Raw genomic sequence first — 22,440 nt, 5'->3', positions numbered from 1 at the left:
ATATTAAGTTACATCCGCTAATATGTTGATGATGAACTTCTTGTTCTTCTTCTTCTTCTTCTTCTTCTTCCTTGGCACTACAACCTCGAGAGGGGTCGGCCTACATTTTTTGGCTTTCTGTGACTTAGTTTTACCCGTAGTAACCCGGGTAAAGTTTTACCCGTTTACCCGTACGTACGGGGAGGCGGTCTGGGTGGGATTTGAACCCCGGCCCTGCCGTGTGAAGACGGGCGCCGGACCGCCCACCGGATGATGAACTAGTTATAGGAATTGAAGGAATTGATAGGAATAAGGGCGGTTGGGTGACCGAGTCGAAGGCAACGCCGGTCTTCACACGGGCAGGGCCGGGGATCAAATCTCGGGTAAGGCCAAGTCATGGAAAGTCAGAAATGGCAGACCAAGATCCCTCGAGATTATAGCGCCAAAGAAACAAAAAGTTGCAGGAATTCTTGGACCTATCTAAACTGTTAATTGACCTATCAGTTGTTCAAGATTATATTTTAATGATTTAACTTCATCGCCATGTTTGGTTTATGGTCGCTTTTACTTGCCATTGTTTTCCTCTATTTTGTACCGACTCTTTTTCTTCCTTATTTTACAAAGTGTGTATGGCACAAGTACTTGCCTAAATGTATCACTAGCTGAACTATTTGCCGCGCTGCAGCAGTACGTGCTAATTGGCAATTGTTTTCCTACGCGGCTGCGCCCGTTTACATGGGCCGGGGCTTTGGTTTTCGGGAGCGCTCTACCGTTTTTCAGCAATTTAACGCAAAGCTACTGCCGTTTAGCATTAATTTTCGATAATTGTACGCCCACCACCACTACCTACGGTTGCGTTGGGTGTGCGCACACGTACGTCATCTTCATCAAGCTTGGGAAGTTAAGAAAGTGAGACACCACCGGCCGCAGTGGTGGCCGAGTTCAAGGTGCAATCTCCAAGTTTAACGCTTCTCCCCACACTCTTTCTCGGTGTGCCTGGAGGTCTATTTTTCCCGACCACCTTTTCTTTTCTTCCTTAGCCCACTCGATTATCGCCCATCGGTAGCGGCAAAGTATTTTTAGTGAACCATTATTAGAGGTTGCAGATTGTTTGTGTGAGTGCTGTGCTGTGCTCTCATCTGTTTCAACGTTCCCATAGACCCAGAGATGGCACAGGGAGATGGATCAATGTTGATGATCGCGGTACGTTGGACGGCGGGAAGCACTCATTCAAGTGCACCAAGTGCACCGATTGGTTGGGGAGTTAGTGAGTGGGATGTTGCTGTACCGAGCCCTCAACGTGGTGTGGTACCCATGAAGACAGGTTGCTGATGAATCGCGAACCGATACGTTCATGACCTCCATTTCTGCCGTGCATCTTCACAATAGCCTCCACCAACTCGAAAGGGATCGTTTGTGTTTGTTGTTCGTTAGTTTGTTTTGTGCCATTTACCATGAGCGCATTAGGTCATGCAAGAACAACCCGACAGCGGCAGCGGCTGCTGTACACGTCATTTAAGTACGGGAAATAAATTTGTATCGATATTTTCTGTACAGTTTGCGGCCTTTCTCTTACTAAGTGTACCAACTCGCTATGCTTATTTTATGTAACTCACATAACGTGTTTTTTTTTTAAGTAAAATGTGCGGCTAAGTAGGAAAATTGGCGGATTATTCATTCGCTTTCGTGAGACACAAATGCAAGCAAACATTTTTCTCAGAAATCTCACACAGACACAAGCGAAATGGTTTGCCAAATAGATTTCCGACCGTTGCCGGGGAAGGAAATTGTTTGCCCAGCACGTGGCGCTGGCACGTGATTTCATGGCAGGATACTGCCATGGGTACGGTAGAAAACGGTAGAAAGTTAATGTGTTTAATTGTGGTTGCAAAAATCATCCAACCACACCCCACACCCAAGGAAAGCGAAAGGAGATTCCATACAATCGATGGCACGATGCGAGGGAAATGATAATGGCTAACAGGCTTACAAACGTTGTTTCTGTACAGTGAAATTGTTGCCAAAGGCTTTAAAGTAGCTGCATGTTTAGGTGGGTTATTGTTATTGGGTGATTGTTACAGTTCAATAAGAGCATCGGGATTGGGAAAGTCTAATAATTTTGTGTAGAAGTCTTATTTGAAGATGAATCTGATCACAAACCTAAGCTGTTCACAGAAGGTTAAAAGACACAAACACGATCGTCGTCAGTTGTTAGGCAATTGGCTTTGATATCTTTATTTTTGAAACTGATGTTATCGTAATGGAATTCTAAATATTTAACAGGGTACAGATTAGATGCAGACGACACTTTATGCAATTTGGACGTGGAAACTGTAAGAGTTCCAGCACTTGGGACACGTGATTGAAAAACAGTATAGTTTTACTTACTTAGCTGGCGCTACAACCGCTTTGTGGTCTTGGCCTGCTGGAACAATCCTCGATACAGCTCACGGTTTAGCGCTGGCGTCTACCAATCCGTTATCCCGGCCGTTCTGGCGGACGCATCAACGCCATCACTACATCTCAATTTGGGCCAACCACGCCTCCTCAGTCCGCGTGGACGGCCTGAAAGGACTTTACGGGCTGGGTCGTCTGGTGTTATTCTCATGACGTGACCAGCCCACCGGAGCCTGGCGAGTCTAAGAGCTCGGCATTGTAGCGGCTCCACCATTGTCCTTCCACACATACGGGGCCAAAAAATCTTCTGAGCATCTTCCTCTCGAACGCGGCTAAGAGAAGCTTCGTCAGTTTTGAACAGAGTTCAAGTCTCAGAGGCGTATGTGAGTACTGGGACTATAAATGTTCTCAGGCTGTAGTATGACCGGTTGGCAGCCAGCACCCTTGCGCGTAACTCAACATCAATGTTGTCGGTGCTGACTTTTGACCCCAGATTGGTGAAGTTTTAGACGACTTCGAAGGTGCGGTCACCTATCTGTACATCACCCCTGCGTAAATCAGTGTTTGCTAGGTCTAGTTTTACAGTAAGTGTAATTATCTCTTGGCAGAGAGGCGAAGTAAAGTTGATAGAAGTAATATCCCTTCGTTCTAAGACACCAAAAATAGCTAGTCCGCTAGAAGATGAACTGATGACTGCAATCAACATTTTCCAGGTAGTTTCAGAACTCCTGCAACGGATACCACCAAAGCCTTTTAGCCCAACCCAACTAAATCTAAATTAGCAGCCATGTGTCTACTAGAGAAATTTTACTAATAAAGCTAATAAATCATATTACTATTCAACCGAGCCTACCCAATCTGATAGTTCATCATCATACCATCTCTGCAACTGATCTGCATTCTCCTTCGCCGGTTTCGCTGCACCGGCCGAGGAAAATTATTGGAGCGAAGGCCGATATTGCCGCTTCCACCGATCGATCATAACATTTCCTTTCGATCAAAACACAGCTTCGTGCCCGGCGGAACCTCACGAAAGTGTGAAGGACAATGCCAGCCAAGCCGCGCAGAATAGGTTATTGGCATATCGATGTTGTACGATGCAAATCATACCGGTGAGTGATGATGATGTCTGTGCCTGGGTTAGTGTTATGGTGATGGCTTCCACCGCGTGCAGTGTTTAGATAGAAAGTCAATCATTAGCAATCATTGCGCGTGATGAAAGGAAAGTAAATGCACCACTCGGGGTTTGTTTTCCGTTTCCTTTCCTCTCACTCTTCGTTTGGACGCCCGTTGCACCCACCACCAACATCCGCGTCTATCGATAAAGTCGTTGAAAGTGTCTCGGTTTTGCAAAATCTCCCCGTTTGGGGGAGGGGGGATCCGATATCGTTTACGTGTACGTGTGTGCTGGTGTGCTTGGGAGCAGACATCAGTAAAGCTGCAGAAAGTAATAGATTACTGGAGACTGGCCAAGAAATTACATTCGTGTGTCCGACGGTTTCAGTGGACAAAAGTTCATTGGACTGTACCTGACTTCAATGAGTGGAGGGAGGTTTGCTGGTGGTAGGCATCAAAGCACAGGGAATCGAAATTCGATGCTCCAACTGCTGCTACAGATGCGCATGATATCCCCGAAAGCAGATTAGGTTGGTGCTTCCGTTCTCGTTCCATCCTTTCATCGCAGGTAATCGAGACATCCGTCACACTCGGCACACGCCGCTTGCGTCGACGACACCGATCACTTCAATGCTCCTGATGTTTGAAGCTTACCGTCTGGGATAAGGAAAAAAAATGTGCAAGTCGCCACCGGTTCCAACCTCTTTGCTCACGACGCTTGTCCGTATCTTCACTTTCACACTTTTGAAAGGAAATAGCAATTTCAATATGTGTGCGTTGCGTTTGCGTTGTGCAGCTGCGGAGATTTCCTTGGGCGTCTGGCTTTATGCCTGCCTGCTTTCCTTTGATGGGGCGTGATTTATCGTATACCGGGGAATTCCACCCCGTTTGTAGATAAGTGAGCAGTGAGAGTGCTAACTAAATAAATAAAAACAGAAAAAAAACGTGGCAATAGGACACACATGATGGTGTATGGTTGGTACTTAGTTTGTTTTGCTGGTTGCCATTCGCGAAATAGGGTGCATGTGTTAAAGTGTTGCAGAGCGGTGCGTGCTTCGGAGCCGTTTGCATTTCGTACGCTTGTCTGTTTAGCGAGGTGTGTTTGTATGCTCGGTTCATACATTGGCGACCAGTGATTACATTGTGGTGAATGAATGGAAGCTTGCGGGATGTAATTTCATCCAGGCGTGTGTTTGTACGCGTTGCGATGATATCCAATCTTTGCGATATACCTGCGGGAATTCGATACCGAACGCAGCATTAACATACAAAATTATAACAGAATCGTTTGATAATTATTAATTAATTTCATCGCACTTTGGTTTAGTTTTCAATGAACGATAATATATTAATCGTTAAATATTCGCTATGTTTTAGAGCGACAGAGAGAGAAGGAGAGAACTCTCCCTTTTTTCTGCCATTTTTCTGGCTTACTAGACTTAACGGGGCGGTCCGATGTTCAAATCCCATCCAGACCCCCTCCCCGTACGCAGGGCTGACTACTTTGCTACGGGTAGAATCAAGTCACAAATCAAGGCTGCAAATCTTGGAGAAGATGGCGGAGCAGCAGCTCCACTTCTACCATCTCTTCATTGATTTTAAAGCCGCATATGACAGCATAGCCAGGGTAAAACTGTACGACGCAATGAGCTGTTTTGGAATCCCGGCCAAGCTTACCAGGCTAGTAAGAATGACAATGGACAATATCACATGCCAGGTGAAGGTGGATGGAAAACTCTCAGGGCCCTTTGCTACCACCAAGGGCTTGCGCCAGGGAGATGGGCTTGCCTGTCTCCTTTTCAATCTGGCGCTAGAGAGAGCCATCAGCTGCGAATTAGACTTACCAGGTTGCGGTGGGCTGGTCACGTCATGAGAATGTCACCGGACGACACAGCACGTAAAGTCCTTTTAGGCCGTCCATATGGACAGGGGAGGCATGGTAGGCCCAAATTGAGATGGAGTGATGGCGTTGATGCGTCTGCCAAAACGGCCGGGATAAGGGATCGAGGATTGTTGCAGCAGGCCAAGATCGCAAAGCGGTTGAAGCGCCTGATAAGTAAGTAAGTAAGTAAAATTAAGTCACAGCAAGCTAGAAATGGCAGACCGAGACCTCTCGAGGTTGTAGTGCCAAGGAAGAAGAAGAAGAAGACTTAATGATACCAAGTAGTTGGATCAGTCAGTCCTCACTACGGGGAAACGGTTCGGATGGGATTTGAACCCCGGTCCTTTGCCGTATGAAGACCGGCGCCGTTGTCGCCTCCACCACCGAGCCGCTCCAAGCCTCTAAAGGTCATGCCTGCTATTTCTTGCATGCCAATAGAAATGGGCCAGAACTAGTCGTCGTCGGGCTAGAACCGTCGGAACTGTCCAAACTGTGGGAGTCGTCAGAACCTTTCGAACTTCCCAGATTCGTTGGATTCGTTGGAACCGCCGTTGAATCCGAAGTTGGCAGTTGACCAGTATTTGGTCGGCCGAACGGTAGTCGGCTAAGTCTAGTAATAATTAAATTTTAAGGTATCCGGATCTCCGCTTGAGTCACTACACATACCAGATCTTTCCGTCAACACGATAAAACAAAAATAAATTATGAGTAGAAAAACATATTTGTTATCCTTTGATTCTTCCGTATTGCAATGCATCGCGCAAGAATCAAAGTCCTGCATCGTGACTTCCTTAAAATGATTAAAACATAGAAACTTTTAAAATCGTCGGCCCATTTACCAAAGGTGGGTTCATGCTCACTTATACTGAGTGACTACGATTCGGATCCGATAGTTTCGCCGATTTTGACGGTTCCGAACGGTTCGAGACGGATCCGACGGTATAAGCGGTTCCGAAAGGTTCCGAACGGTTCCGAGGGTTTCGGACGGTGTCGGATGGTTCTGAAAGGTTTTGCGATGGAACCGTAATCAAACCGGCCGAATCCGGAGTGAAACTGTGGGTGCATTCCAAAGAATCTATCAGTACTTACTAGACTTACTGATCTAATCTTATCCTAACCCTAACACCGTACCAAGGTCTTGACTATCAGGCTTTATCGTGTGTACACATACAAAAGTAGCAAACTGCGTTGTTGTTGTTGTTGTTTGAGAGTCTTGGAAGATTGGAGTGAACAGGGCAGCCATATCATGGCTTTAAAGACATTAAAAGCGGTTAAACTTTTGAACTGAAATTAGAATAAATGAAGCAATTGAAAGTGATGTGATAGTTTCATTGAGACTGCTCAACACCAACACTTCCAACCAGCTGCGGGAATGCCCGCTCCAGCATGGCAATAAAACTGTTACAATTTGTTTTTTAAACTCTGCTTGACGCTTCGTGTCGTGGAGCATGCTTTCCGTTTTTTTCCACTTCTTTTTGTTGTTGCCATTAATAACCTATCACACAGGGCCCCGTTAGTCAGCCGGGGTTTCGGTTAAGGGGTGAGCAGGAAGGAACCACAGGAATGATGGGTTTTAAAGTTGGTCATAAAACAATTTAACCTGTTACACACATAAATGGCATGCGTGAGGGTGTGTGTGTGTGGGACACCAGGTGGAATGGGTGATTTTTCACTCCACCTTAATTCGGCTAAACCCTTTTTCTTCTAGCGGAAGTGTGCCATTGCTGTGGAACCTTCCGTACATAATCGGCACGAAGCAGTGTCACCGACAAACACACCCTGCACGAGAGCGACACAGAGTTAAGGCATTTTGATAATGATGATGATGTCTGGTCTGGTGTGCGTGTGTGTTTGCGTGCCATTTAGTGATAGGTGGGGGGGGGGGGGGGGGGATAAGGGTCCAGCTATAGGATCGGGTTGCGTTAAGAAATGTGAATGAGCGTATAAGAGACCAAAAGGCGCTGCCAATGAATGGTTGCCGTGATCTCCGCGCGCTGTGTCTTGAGTGCTTCTATGATCGAGCCAGTTGGTATGTGTGTGCACACCCCCAGGGCCGAGTGAAGTTGCTGCTGTGGCGGAGCAGCTTTGCGATACTCACCGACGAGACGTACCTCTGTGTGATCGGGTACTTATCGCATTGGTTCCATTCGCCACCACTGGAACTAAGAAAAGCCCAAGGTGTGTGTGTGTGTCTCGAAAGCAACCTAAGCAAACTCACTCCAATCGCTGCTTTATCGAGATAGCCCCAGTACCAGCTATACGCCAAGCTGCCTTAAATAAAAAGCAGCCTCACTGCTCCGTACTCGGTTCGGCGAGGTTCGGAATTTGTCCAACTTCAAACGGTGTGGACGGCAACAGCGCCGCACGTGAGAGAGTGGTACGCTCGGTCCGTCTTTCCGCTGTCGCTAACTGTCGCCGGGGAGTGGTTTGGCTGTGAGGGCCTTTCTTCAAGTTTCGATTGCTGCCGAAGGTAGAAGGTGGCGTCAACGGAGAGCGGTTGGTTGCTGTCTGCCCTTAGGGCAGGTTGACTGTGGAGTAAAACCGAAAGACAAGTGTGTATGTGTATGTGTTGTCTAATTTGGTTGTCGCTTGCTAATGGAGTGACGATGGGGCAAGACCACCCTTGAAGTGGCGGCTGGCGGCTATGACCTTCCGCGGCTTTCACCAACCGTTGGCCAACGAGAATCAGAGATCATCGGGATCGAGAGCAGTAGTAGGAAGTGAGTTTTTTCTTCCACCTCCACTTCACTTCACTCATATATTTCCTGCGCCCGTTCACGAGCCTACATGGGGCCACATTTTCACCTGACTTAATTCTGCTTTAAGTCTCTCACTCTTTCGTTCACGTGTTACGCACCCCGTGTCCGCTTCCGTTGCATTAGATTGAAATCGATAGAGATCGGGTTGTCGAACCCCTGGCCACCACGCCCGCCATCCCTCACTCTCCTTTCTGACACACGCGGCGAACTCCAATGCGCCCAGACAGACCGCTGCGGAGCATAAGTTTGATTGAGCTAATCGGTTTGTTAGTTTTTGCTCCGACAATTTTCCCTTTCCAATCTAATTCACTTTCAGCGACTGGACTGGACGTATACGACGCAATAGGCGGTGAGCAGGAGAGGATATAAGATAGACACGAAGCAACAACATCGAAAAAAAAGGAGAAAAGTGCCGTTCGGTCTACGTGCTCGTTCGTTAGCCTGTTACGCATTATTGGCGCATTGGAATTTAATTTCATAGAAATTAATTTCATCTCCACATCTCGGGCTGCTGCTGCAATCCGGTGTGTATGTCTGTGTGGCTTGGTGTATCTAAGGAAGGAGGGTGCAGTGGTTTCCGTGGAGGCTCACACACACACACACACGCTTCAAGGAGTTAGGGGTGTTCGCCTAAGATTGACATGTGAAGCTAGTAAGGAATGTGTATTTTTCGCTCCGGAGGCGTCTGTCACCTTCCAAATCACCTTTGCCAAATAATACACAGAAAAGGCGTTGCCTGCCATTTTCTCTCTAGCCTTGTGTGCTCGATGCGGGAAGAGTGAGAAAAGAACTCCTCCGGTTGAGCATGGTTGAGTTGTTTCTATAGCTTCAAACTTTAACCTCAAGAATTAATGCTAACCCCGGTTCGTGTGGGCAGAAATTAGAAATGAAACATTGTCTCGAACGGGTGATCCAAACCGATCCTACACTCAAGCACGATTGAAAGTACACGCTGGAAAGTTTAACACAGCATCGTGGAGTTGAATAGGCTAATTGTAAGTGAATTAAAGATCAGGAAGAGAGAAAAAAAGAAAGTGCGTCTGTAACCGCTCGGCCAAGGAAGTATCATACCAGTAATAGCCAAAAATGTTGGAGCTGTCGCTAATATGTAACGTCGTCGCATGCTGCGGGTAAGATGCTGTGGCTATTCGAGCATTTCCGTTGGTTCCGTCTCCCTTGCTGTTGCTGGGTGTTAATCTAAATGAACCATCTAATGTAACCATTAAGATATACGGTGATGGGGTCAACTAGCGTCGGTAAGCTGATGAGTTGGTCCATCTGCAATCTTGCCCCTTCCCACGTACACGGTAACGACGTTAAACGATCCAACCTCTTGAAAGCTCGGGGGGTGTGTCGATTAATGCAACGGGTGTCGGGGCTTTAATTTTGAGTGCCTACTCTTTTTGGACGCGGTGTAACAAGCGTTTCCTTTTTTGGTGGCATTGACTATTACTAGTTGAAGCGACTCATCGATACAACTCACCAAATAACTAGACGCGAGCGTCCTTGAGACTAAGAATCGTCGACTGTTCGTTCGACGATGGACATCATTATCCTGCGTTGGGCTTTTGGGCTGTAAAACATTAATTCTGATCATCACGAATCGTGCCGGAAGATGACAGGGTGCACTCGGTAGATAGTATCTCACTTTTAACCTCTCCTTGAGCTTAAGTGTACTGGAAGAGTTATTACTTCACGCAGCATCTCCGTTTGCTCTCAAACTCGAACTGTCCGTCTGTGTGTGCTCCATTCGCTTGTCGAGGGAATAGAGACTGCTGGATGGGTAAGAAGGCAAACCGCCCCTCCGTCATCTTGTACTTCCACCCCACATGGCGCTGGCGATGGTATATGTCCGCGCTCTATCGATTACGTAAAGAGATACCGCTACGCATTCGAGATCGTTTGGAACCGATCGTTTTCAACCGTATCGCGTATCGCATTACCGGTCACTCACATTTGTCAGTCTTGCTGTGTGTGTGTGTGTGTGTGTGTGTTGTACGGCACGTCCAACCTCCAACGAACCTGTCGTCGACAAAGTGGTGTGACCAAAAGTATTTTTGCAACAGCCGGTAACAGCTTCATTCGTGGCCTAGCCTTTCGGGAGACAATGTTGATTGAAATGGAAGAGAATTTGTGTGGGTGTGTGCTGCTTGACTTATTTACTGACATGTGAGGTGCTCACGGGCAGGTCCTGGGCTGCTAGAGAAGTCCTCGATACCGTTCGCCGATAGCCCTGTCGTCTGCCAATCCAATATCAGGGTCCTGATTCTCAGATTGGGCCTACCACGTTTCCTCTATCCATGCGGATGATATAATAAGATTTTGCGAGCTGGGTCGTCTGGTATCATTCTCGTGACATGACAAACCAACCGGAGCCTGTGCGAGTTCAATCCTCTGCACCGATAGTGATATCTCCATTATCCTTCATCACATACGGGTCTCCTGAAAACAAAAATCCCTCTGAACATGTTCCTCTCGAACGTGGCTAAAGTCCGGGTTTCGATGTGATTTTGAGTGGGGCACGAGGACGAGGACAGAATAGGAGCTCTGTAGGAGAGTCTGTGAAGAACCTTAAGCGAGGTTCGGATCCTATCTTATTAGCAAGAGCCAACATTGACAGAGCGTGCTGCTGTTGAGGATGAGTTCGGTGGGTGAGGTTGTAGGTTGTATTCGAATCCCGTCTAGACCCTCTCTACAGATTCTTCTCCTTCCTTGGCACTGCACTACCAACCTCAGAAAGGTCTCGGCCTGCCATTCCTGGCGTTCTATTACCAGAAATCCCCAGACCACTGTGTGCTGGGAGGCGGTCTGGATGGGATTCGAACCTCGATTCTGCCGTGTGAAGACTGGCGCCATTCTCGCACTCGGCCAGCTGACTGAATCTTCAAATTCAGCTACAGATAAAATTAGGGCAAGTTGGAATCTACTACGTGTGGTTGAATGCATCGAAAACCTGACCGAAAAATTAAGAGATCAACGATTAAAATATGATTGCAGCTCGTTTAAATCCCATTACTTGCATCTGTACCACGTACGTAGAAAAATTCTGTTTTCCTTCACCATTTTAAAGATGCAATTCCGTTGAGACTTCTCTATTCTTCTTGCTGCTGCCTGCTTAAGCCACCTGGCAGGAGACCTGGTGGGGAGCTGAACGGCGCACATTAATTTGACGCCAATCAATTGTTTCTGCCCTTTTTTTTGTTTATTGGCACAGTCAATTTTGCACACACACTCCCTTTGCGCTCTCAGTACACTCGCGTGTCGCGAAATGGTGGTGGCGCAAACAACAACATAATTTCGCGCCGCCCGGGTCCTACTGCCAGCGAGGCCCGAATTGGGTTTCACAGTTTTATTAGCACGAATAATGTGCATTGTTGTGTTATGGTTGGACGTGTGTGTGTGTGTGATTTTTTTTGTGTGCCTATGGGAGAATGTTGGTAGATTAATTGGTTTCTGGGGGTGCAATGTTTACCCGAAAGTGGGAAATTACGATTAGCGATTTAACGCAGGGCAATCGTTTAATATCGTGAAGAGGAGGAGGGTTTTCCGTTTATTTACGCCATCCGCGCATTGCACTCGGCAAAGCTCTGTAACGAAATGCGTTGTGCGGGTGCGATGTGGTGGTTAATTTTGTTGGGGGAAAAAAACGGAGTAATTTGTTCATTTTTGGGGCACGGAAAATGCAATTTATATTGTTTTCCTATCAAACAAACTTTCTCTCTCGGCGTTGACTGTTTGCTTGCTTTGCCGAATGCCGAAGCCTCGTTCGCCTTTTGTCTGCCGAGCATGATAGGGTATTATTTATCACCTAAGGCAAATAAACAGATAATATACATTTTTTTAAATCTGAACTGATGAAAGGATATGAGGGATGCTAGGTGGGGTAATGAATAAAAATAAATAGGGAAAAATCGCTAACCGTCGGACCCTTTTGCCGCCGATTGTTTCCGTTTGTACGTGCCGCCAACCATCGGCTGTTGGTTGAATTAATATTTTCCAAATTTTCAAAGCTATAAGTTTAATTTTATCATCAACATGAATCACGATCGCATTGCAAAATAAACATGACTAATATGATTTGTCTTCGCTCTTTTTCCTCTGTTCTTCCCATTCAGGTGTATCAACACAAGAGCTATACTACAACGGTTGTACTCTATCATCGTTTACCTTTCGTGGACAGCTTATTGCACTACCTCCATTATCACCAACAACAACTCCGCGAGAGCTTCTAATAACCAATCGTTGGGGGACATCTCGAGCAACACACGTTCTAAACGAACGGTCGTCGGTGAAGCATCCGCAAAGAACCGCGCAACAGCAGTGGGCAGGAAGGTGTCCGGCGGTTGTCACGTGTAGTGTCCGGCTACTGAAAAATGGCACCCAGAGAAGATGCGCTCGTTGAAGCTGACCTCACCGATAACGTTTGCACGGTAGCGGCAGGACTGTGCCGGTTCAATAACTATGGTCATCTTCAGCAACAACTGCACGGATGTACGAAATCCGCAACTTCATCGTGGCGGCCGTTGTGTCCCCATCAGGACAGTGTGCGATAAGAGTGTACACAACAGGGGTCGGGCAATCCCTATTCTCATCGCTACATCGCGCCCAGTTTTCTAACGCGTTGCGTATAAAGTACTGCGTACCGAAAAGTGGAAAAGTAGTGTGCCCAGTTTCCACGGTTTGCTCAATACACTGAGACTGAGAGAAAAAGGGTTAGTGAAATAGTGCAGTGAAACAACAGCAGAAAAAAGGGGGTGAATTTTGTTTGTAACAGCTTCTGAAAGAGAGGAGGCTTAACCGTCGCGCGAGCACAGTGGAGAAAAAAAGATAAGGCTCGAGGATATTAAGTGATACCGCGGCGCGGTACGGTAGATAAGTGACGAGCGTTTATCCGTTCTACCTGTTCTAACACGCGCAAACACTGTCGCCACCACTGTCGGATGTTGTACCGGGCACAGCTGGGCCTAGGTTTTCTGAATAGTGTGGGTGTTTTCTAGTGCAGACCGTCGCTATCGCTCGATAAGCGAAGTGTAAGATATAAAGCAGCAAAAATCTGCAAGTAGTGGGAGAGAGAGGGAGAGTGAGATAATCCGTTGCCTACAGTTTTTTTTGTTGTCGTTGTTCAAAATGTCGTTCCTAAACAATCTGAAGAAGGTGTTTCACCTGGGCAGCGGGGAGGCGAAGAAAAAGCGCATCTTCAACAACATCCGGATGGACACGGACCCGGCCGACTTCTGGGACATGATCGGCGAGCTCGGTGACGGGGCGTTCGGTAAGGTGTACAAAGCACAGAACAGGGAAACGAGACAGCTGGCTGCGGCCAAGATGTGCACGCTGGAGGACGAGGAAAACCTGAGCGATCATATGGTCGAGATCGATATACTGTCCGAGATCAAGCATCCCAACATTGTCGGTCTGTATGAAGCGTTCTCGATCGACGATAAGCTGTGGGTGAGTAAATACGGTAGAGAAGCCATCAGTTTAGCTTTGGAATGAATACAATCCTGATTTGATATCCCTTGTTTTGTCCAACTGAATGAAGTGCACGGATGCAATGGTGCATCTTTTGCACCCCGAGATCCGATAATAACTGAATGAGGCTTGCAAGCCGCCATTTCCTGCTACGCTGATCGCTCTAACTTATAAGGACTTGAAAAGCTCTTCAAATGAGTCATTTCCATTCTTTCTTAAACGCCGGGCTTTTATCAAACGTCCCTTTCATTCCCGACATTCTAGACCACCTCACTGTCCATATTCCTGTCGGGTTTATGCGTTTCATTCAGGACCCGAACGATCATTTCCTGATCTTATGAGTAGGCCTCCTTGTTACTTTTCTCGTTCCCATCTTCGTGGCTCCACTTCCTTATATTTCGTCCAATTTTAAGATCAGTAAAGTTCATTCTGGGGTGGTCCAGTGGTCGATGAGATACCGGCGCCGGTCTTCACACGGCAGGGCCGGGGTTCCAATCCCATCCAGACCGCCTCCCCGTATGTAAGGCTGACTACTTTTCTACGGGTAAAATTAAGTCACAGAAAGCCAGAAATGGTAGTCCGTGACCTCTCGAGGTTCTAGTGCCAAGGAAGAAGAAGAAGAAGAAGAAAGTTCATTCATATTCAAACACTTTTGGTGGCCCCAGTGCCCAGAGGATACTTCCAACACCGGGCGGCAAGTGTGCTGCAGCGTATGCGAACGTGATGCATGCTCCAGCTGCATATGCAACGCGTGAGAGCAGTTTGGAATGATCTGCCGGATCATATTTCTAGACGCGGAATTTTCTGCTCTCAACCGCTTTCCTTTTTCAAGCACAACGAAGGCAAAGGCATCGGAATTGCTTCATTCATAAACATTCAATTCAGATTTTTTTCTCTTTGCTAGCTTTTATTGCTATCTAGAGCAAGCAAATAGGCCGGAAAGCCGGATCCGTTAGCGGCGGGGGGTATGATAGTTGTGGGCGTACCCGGGGATGGAGGAGGAAGGGATTTTGTTGTATGGTTGAAAAGCATTTCAGAAACTTAATCGTTCCCCGTGTTTGCATGCTTCCTTGTTTTTGCCCGCTTTGCAGATGCTGATAGAATATTGTGATGGTGGTGCCTTAGATAGTATTATGGTGGAGCTGGAGAAACCTCTCACCGAGGCGCAGATTGCTTACGTATGCAAGCACATGTGCGCCGGACTGAACCATTTACACAAGAACAAGGTGATACACCGAGACTTGAAGGCCGGCAACGTGCTGCTGACGATGGACGGTGGCGTTAAACTAGGTACGTTGGGTTTGCTATAGCTGCAAACGAAGTTGCGAGGGGAAGCCGTGTGTGGGAAGGTATAATGATGAATGAAATGTCCATCCCATTCGATAGCGGATTTCGGCGTTTCGGCCAAAAACAAGCACACGATGCAGAAGCACGACACCTTCATCGGGACACCGTACTGGATGGCACCGGAGCTGGTGCTGTGCGAAACGTTCCGGGACAATCCGTACGACTTCAAGGTCGACATCTGGTCGCTCGGTATTACGCTGATCGAGTTCGCGCAGATGGAACCACCGAACAGCGAGATGTCGCCGATGCGCGTTCTGCTCAAAATACAGAAAAGCGAACCCCCCAAGCTGGATGCACCGTCCAAGTGGTCGAAACACTTTAACGACTTTCTTGCACGTGCGCTTGTGAAGGTAAGGCTGGCAGCGATCTGCTGTGCAAAAAACAAGAAAAAAAAACCATCAAATTCCGTATTAATGCTATCTCCTTTTGTCTCGTTACATCAACAACAGGATCCTCAGCAAAGGCCGTCAACGGACGTGCTTATGGGACTACCGTTTATAAGCGGTAATCTGGACTCGAAACCGATCAAAGACCTGCTGCTCGAGTATAAAGCGGACGTCGTGGAGGAGGAACTGGTGGACGAGGAAGCGGAGGTGCGTATAGGGGCGATCCTTATCGTGACTGTTCATCACCTGGTACCTTTGCTTTAAAAAGGGCAGCATCCTACTGATGGATGTACCACGTGTTTAGGCTGCTGTGGGTTAGAACCACCAAACCCTAACATTCCCAAATGCTGTTGTTGCAGTTTTCTTGTTTCTGCACCAAATCTAATATCTTTAAATCATCCTTATCTTTTCCCTTCTTTCGCACGCTGCCACAATAACAATAATACTCTACTAATAACCTCATCGCGTCCCATACAAATGAGCCTTCTTGTGTGCTCGAATTTACAAAAACAAAAAACTGAATAACGCTAACCAAACGATACTTTTGACATGATACCGTAACCATGATTAGAAAGCTAAACGACAAGCGAAGCGCAGATCGCTCTATCAGAGGGTTGGTAAGTTTTGTCAGACTAGCGCGTTTTGCCCCGAACACTAACCGGCAGTCCGATTTTGAAAAAGGCTCCTTTCTTTCGCGTGCAACTTTGCGTGACATTACTTTGTTGGCTTGCGTGTGTGTGTGTGTATGTGTTTTGTTAGTATTTTTTTGAATTTTTGATAAGTTGCTACCACGAACATCTGTGCGACGCTGTTTGCTTGCACACATCCTTTTGTAGATTTTTTTTTATTTGAAATTTAACGTTAAGTAAGTTACAAGCTGAAGTGTGCGATGCGAATGTCTGCGTGAGCGAGTGTATATATCCGTCCAATGTTAAATGTTCCGATCCCGTTCGGGGTTCGGTTTTCGCGCGTTCCCCTTTCCGGGATTGAAGCACTCCTTGCTTAGAGAAAGGAAAATCGGCCTGTAGTGCGTAAACGTCTAGTCTGGCAATAGTTCCGTAGTGGTGTTTATCGTGTTTGTAGAAGTTTTATTCTTACCTTTGATCGTCTCGTTGTTTTAAATTTATCTGCAATCGCATGTTTTTTCATTGTTTATTCTTCCAACTCAAAAAGTATCAGTACTTCACTTGATAGAAACTGTTTTATTTCATAGAATTGCAAATTGTATGAGTTTTTGGCTGTGTTCAATCGAATACTTTCTGTGAAAAATATGCTTTCTTTTAGCGAATGGATTTCGTTTTACCATTAGGTAGAAGTTCGGTATATAAGCGTGGGTTACGTACATTAGCTTATTTTTGTGTTCGTCCTTTTCCCTCCCCCTTAGGAACCCCGCAATTCTGCTCTTCCGCTCGACTTGGATGATGATTCTTCGTCCCTGCAGAGTCAAGAAACTGACAAGCGTAAGTTACGGCCGTTCGATGCAACCGGCAGCAGCTGCAATAAGTGTTTCGAACCAGTTCCAGATACACCTACGTCCCTCTCGAAATCGTCCAGGGATTCGAAAGAGTCTACTCCCGTTCCTACCACCGAAGATGATCCCAGCGTGAAAGCAAAAACTGGCCCAATACCGGCTGCTGTCGGTGCGGCAGGTCCGCCGGGCCCGATACCGCTGGATAAAACACCTGCCAGCGTTGAAAGTAAAACGGAAATCAAAAAATCCCAACCGTCGCCGCCGTCAATGGTGCCGGTCGCCGCCACCACCACCACCGCAACGCCAGAGCAAACGATCAAAGCGTCTTCTTCCTCGGCGAATATCAGCGGTGGAGCGGTAAATGTACCCACACCAGTGTTACCGGTGCCGAAAGAAGTTGCCACTGAAGTATCACCCTCAGTCCTGCTCCCCACGGGCGACGTGCATTCGGAGTCGGTGGTTGGTATTGAGCAGAGGAAGGCGGCGGTTGCAGGCGGCCCGCCAAATTCTACCGCCATCAAGAAAGGACCGGCACCTCCCCCACCACAAACACCAACCTCCCCGACTGGGAAGCAACAGCCTGCCATGCTGCTGCCGTTCGATGGTTCCGTGTCCAAGGATGTGGTTCCACCAACACCGCCGGAAACTCCACAAACACCGCCGGAAAGTGATTCCACGGCACTCGATCGGCCGGATGCAACGGTGCTGGGCGGTGCAATGCCTCCACCACCTCCCGCCCTGATGCGGATGGGAAGCAGCGGTGTGATTGAAGAGCAACAGACAAAGTCGCCCCGCAAGGAGCATGCCCCGACGCCACCGTCCGACAGAGAGCATTCTAAGGCGACCACCCCAACGAGCGCTAAAGCAACTGTCGGCCATGAGCGGCCTTCATCACCGAAAACAAATCAAGCATTTGCTGCATCTAGTACTAACAACGTTGCCATTCCGAGAGCGGTTCATCCGCATGCTTCCACCCTGCCGGAGGAGGTTGGGGTTGACGAGGGAGTGAAAATGATTACCACCTCAACGCCATCCGCGGTACGAAATCAACTGCCGCATCATGCCACCTTGATGAACAGCTCGTCGTCCTCTTCCACGACGTCGATCACGATCAACGATGCGACCGTGCTGTCCGACCCATCGAACAGCCTAGCGAGCAACGTGGCACAGGTGACGGTTGTCACTAGCCACCCACCGGTGATCATCGATAACTCTGTGCCCTTGCCAGCACCAGCGGCCGCATCTGCAGCCGGAGCAGCAGCAGCAGCAGCAGCGGCTGTATCTTCCGGCACCTCTTCGTCTGCCTCGTCGACGAAATCGTTCGGCTCATCGCAGCAGCGCCGTTCTCGTGTCATATCTCCACCAGGCACCGGTGCCCACGATGAGGTGATTATCGTCTCGAACGAGCTGAACAAAACGCATGTCAACGAATCGTCGACGGACGATGACTTTCAGTCGCTGGACAGCCTGGAGAACGTTTCTCCCCGTCATCATCCTATTCGTACACCTTCACAATCGGCAGCCGGTGGGCGAGCGATTGCGCGAAAGCTGGACGAAAGCGAGGTGCTGATTGTTAGCTCCTCCGGCTATGACGAACGGCGCGATCGGGTGGTGGATGATCTGAACGCCGGTTCGCCGGATCGTGATGTGGATGCGTACGGCGACGGTGACCTGTTTAATGCGAGCAGCAATAATCTACTAAATAATAGCAGCAAACTGCTGCTGGACACTAGTCATGTATCGGTAGTAACGGTGGGCGAGGAAGAGATCAAGGTGAAGGACTCCTCGCAGCACCATCCGCAGCTAATCAATAATCCGCACGCGTCCCCCCATCATTACCATCACGATTCCACCAGTGACCTGTCGAACGTTAGCTGCGGTCCGAGCGAATCGAGCGACGATGTGAAGGTGGACATAGTGGTGGGAGCAGGCGGTCGTCAGCAGCTGGCTCAGCAGCACCAGGCTCAACATCATCATCTGCACCAGCAGCAGAGATCGCCCTCCGGTTCCTCGATTTCGCTGCCTAGCCAAACGGGCAAAGGCGCCACGGGTGGAGGGAGTATTATCAATGGTAATAGATACAATGGTGGCAGTGAGTTCCATGCAAGCCGTGAGGATGTTAGTATAATTGTGAATAAGCGAAAGATTGAAAAGTCGCGGATTTCACCGGACAGTAGCGTCGGATCGCTTGATGGTGGTGGATCGGTTCGTTCGGCAAGTACGCCCATTCACCACCAGAATCATCATCAGCACAGTGGTGCGGCGGCTGGCGTAGTGATCGCTGGGAGCCATCATCAACGAACGGGTAGTAGTGGTACGACTCCACCAACAGTATTGGCGAAGCATCTCCACGATCGCAGCGATGCGGAAAGCATTGCAACCACCACTAGTCATGATAGTCGGGAGCATGCAGCGGTCGAGCTGGAAGAAGAGGTGACACTCCGACGGAAGCCGCTTCCCTCGCTTGATCTCGACGACGACAAGGTAGTACCACCTTCCGCCGGGGGACCAGTATCGTCCGGATCGTCCACGTTGGTCAGTAGTGCCGGCGGTAGCAGTGTTGCTACGACGGCAACGGCACCCGGACCCGCTGGAGCTGCTGGCGTAGTGGCTGCTGGTGCTGTTGGTACAGGTGCTGCTGCCGGTACGGCTGCTACCGGCGGCAATGGTACGGCGGGCATCCGACAAAAAGCTAACCGTAACTTTACCAAGGAAGAATTGCACCTGCAAAATCTGAAGAAGAAAACGCGCAAACGGACCCGTAAGTTTGAAATCGATGGGGTACAGGTGACGACCACCACCAGCAAGGTGATCTACAGTGATGAGGATAACAACAAGCTGTACGATGATCACCTGTTCCGCAAGCAGGAACTGCGCGAGCTGAAGATGCTACAGAAGCAGGAGAAGAAACAGTTCTACGATCTGCAGGGTAAGGAAGCGATCGCCAAAGAGCAGCAGGAGAAAAAGTTCGAACAGGAGCGACTGCAGCTCGAGCGCACGTTCGAGGCAGACATGGACGTGCTGGCCCGCCAGCACCGACAGACGGTGGAGAAGTTCGAACAGCAGCAGGAAGCGGAACTGCGCAACACGTCCAAGAAGATCCGGGCGGAACAGGAGCGAGACCTGAAGCTGGTAAGATTTTTTTTAGCATCGGTGGCAGCAAGTTGCAAACGAAGTATTTACATCGTCCGCTTGAATGTTTTTTTTATTCTTCTTCCTTGTCGTGAATTCAGTTCCGGGACAGTTTGAAGCAGGAAATACGGTTGCTCAAGCAGGAGGTCGATCTGCTGCCGAAGGAAAAACGAAAAGATGAGTTCCGCAAGCGAAAAACACAGATGGAGTTTGAGCACGAGGAGCGTGAAAAATCGTTCCTGTCGTCGCTGTCCGAAAATCACGAGCTGGCGCTGCGGCGAATCAGCGAAATCTATCGCGAAAAGCTGTCCGCTACCGACAAGGGTTACCTGCAACAAAAGCAAACGGTAATTGGTTACGTAGGCTAGCGGAAATCGTGGGTTGACAAAAACAAAGTTGATTTTTGATAACTTATGTAAAGATCTTTCGTAAATGAAAATAGTGTGACGATCGCCACAAGCAGAAGATAGATATCGCATAGTTGCATGTAGTGAATCGATTCCTAAGAGTAGGTGCGGAAACCGATAAATTTCGCAACCGATCCCATCCGATCCGATTCCTATTCCTGATTCGATTCCGATTCCGGATCCGATTCCGGATCCGATTCCGATTTCGGATTCGATTCCGATTCCGGATTCGATTCCGATTTCGGATTCGATTCCGATTCTGGATCCGATTCTGGATCCGATTCTTATTTCGGATTCGAATCCGATTCCGGATTCGATTCAAATTCCGGATTCGATTTCGATTCTAGATTCGATTCCGGATTCGTTTCCGGATTCGATTCCGATTCCGTATTCGATTCCGATTCCGTATTCGATTCCGATTCCGGATTCGATTCCTATTTCTTTTTAGATCGTTTTAAACACTGTATCGTGGAAGCTGTACAAAGTCGATCAGAAAAACATGTTTTAACTAACCGTTTTTTCTTCAACAAATAATCGACCTCACCAGGCAATGAGAACGCGCGAAGCGATGCTGTGGGAGCTGGAGGAGAAACATATTCACGACAAGCATCAACTGGCAAAGCGTCACGTGAAGGACATTTGTTTCATGCAACGGCACCAGATGATTATCCGTCACGAGAAGGAATTGGATCAAATCAAGCGGTAAGAAACGAAGGCGACCCTTACACTTTTTCTTGCATGCTGGCGGCTTACTAAATTGTTGTGTACCGTTTATCCGCTCCCAGTATGATCACCCGGAAGGAAGAGGAACTGTTGAAGCGTCAAACGATCGAAAGGCGAGCACTGCCAAAGAGAATCCGTGCCGAACGGAAGGCGCGCGATATGATGTTCCGTGAGTCGTTGCGTATATCGATGACCACCGATCCGGAGGTGGAGCGGGACAAGCTGAAAAAGGTACTGGTGTCGATTTATTTATTATCGTTCTCTTTTACCATTATGCTCTCCCTTTTCCTCCAATGTGCGCAGTTCCAGGAGCAGGAGAAGAAGCGTTACAACCAGGAGCAGTTACGCTTTGAAACAAAGCACAGCAAACAGCTGGAAGAGTTAAGAGCTACCTCAGAGGGATCGATTAGGTAAGTGTGTGTGTGTGTGTGCGTTACAGCCCTATAAATCTCACTGGTGCAACAAGAAAGAAATCTTCGGGATCCTATAAGATCTAATTCATCTATTGGTTCACTTTCACGCTTCTATTCCAACCTCCAGGGAACTGGAACAACTGCAGAACGAAAAGCGGAAGCAGCTGCTTGAGCACGAAACGGCGAAACTTCGTGAGTGTGACGAAGCACTGCAAAAGGAGTTGCGCGAATGGAAGGCGCAGCTGATGCCCCGAAAACAGGTAAGTGCGCGATAGTAGAGGCCTTGGACCTGAATCCCACTCAATAATGGAGTTGGGAAAGAGTGTTGTCGGGAGGGATGTGTATCGGTTTAGAGCGCCGAAACACGGTGAACGAATTGTTTAAATTTAACGGCAAACTATTGCGTTTCCACTGCACGACATACTGCCGATAAATTGCTACATCGTTCGTATTTGCAACAGTACATAGGATAAAATTTAGTAATATAAATATTCTGCTGCCCGGAACGATTACTGGGGATGGTCAGGAATAGAAAAAAAAAACCTGGCATTAACAGAGCTCGAATGTGACAAGTTTGTTAACTAAAATAATGTAAATGCTAAACACTGCGCCCAGCGGCGCCCAGCATCTGATATGCTTCGTTAATCGTTCGGTTCACGGATGAATAGTGTATAAAATGGCAATGTAGCATGTGCAGACTAAAGAAAAAAACAAACTAATTGGCTTTTTTAACATATAATCCGTTTGCAGCGTAGCGCGTAACCGATTTGTATTTCAAATAACATTCCGCTGTACAGTTCAACTAACCGTAATGAAATATATTTTTCCTTCCTCTTTTTCTTACGCCTCTACCAAACACTCGAACACATGTGCGCAACACATACACACATACACACATAATGTGTCCTTCTGGATAACATTTCCTTTGCTCTCTTCCTATGCGGAATCCAATCCCA

At 47.9% G+C, this 22,440-nt stretch overlaps 1 protein-coding gene across 11 annotated transcripts in view; it reads left to right on the top strand.

Annotated features, from left to right (window-relative positions):
* Positions 1-22,440, top strand: part of LOC118506060 (serine/threonine-protein kinase 10-like) — a 52,142-nt gene that overhangs the window by 20,418 nt on the left and 9,284 nt on the right. For 9 of the 11 annotated variants that reach the window (XM_036042712.1, XM_036042702.1, XM_036042707.1 and 6 more), the window contains exons 3-14: positions 12,249-13,584; positions 14,697-14,895; positions 14,992-15,302; positions 15,402-15,545; positions 15,910-15,951; positions 16,723-16,798; positions 16,856-19,941; positions 20,043-20,288; positions 20,896-21,050; positions 21,134-21,302; positions 21,375-21,481; positions 21,612-21,744. In XM_036042712.1, coding sequence (XP_035898605.1) covers positions 13,261-13,584; positions 14,697-14,895; positions 14,992-15,302; positions 15,402-15,545; positions 15,910-15,951; positions 16,723-16,798; positions 16,856-19,941; positions 20,043-20,288; positions 20,896-21,050; positions 21,134-21,302; positions 21,375-21,481; positions 21,612-21,744 — 4,992 coding nt within the window. In that variant the 5' untranslated portion in view covers positions 12,249-13,260. The remainder of the gene's footprint in view (positions 1-12,248; positions 13,585-14,696; positions 14,896-14,991; positions 15,303-15,401; positions 15,546-15,909; positions 15,952-16,722; positions 16,799-16,855; positions 19,942-20,042; positions 20,289-20,895; positions 21,051-21,133; positions 21,303-21,374; positions 21,482-21,611; positions 21,745-22,440) is intronic. The other 2 variants (XM_036042713.1, XM_036042711.1) reach the window with 1 other exon arrangement.

This window comes from Anopheles stephensi, chromosome 2 (assembly GCF_013141755.1).
Source record: "Anopheles stephensi strain Indian chromosome 2, UCI_ANSTEP_V1.0, whole genome shotgun sequence".
NCBI classification, from domain to species: domain Eukaryota; kingdom Metazoa; phylum Arthropoda; class Insecta; order Diptera; family Culicidae; genus Anopheles; species Anopheles stephensi.
Note: the sequence above shows the minus strand (reverse complement) of the source record. Positions and strands in the feature narration are given on the sequence as shown.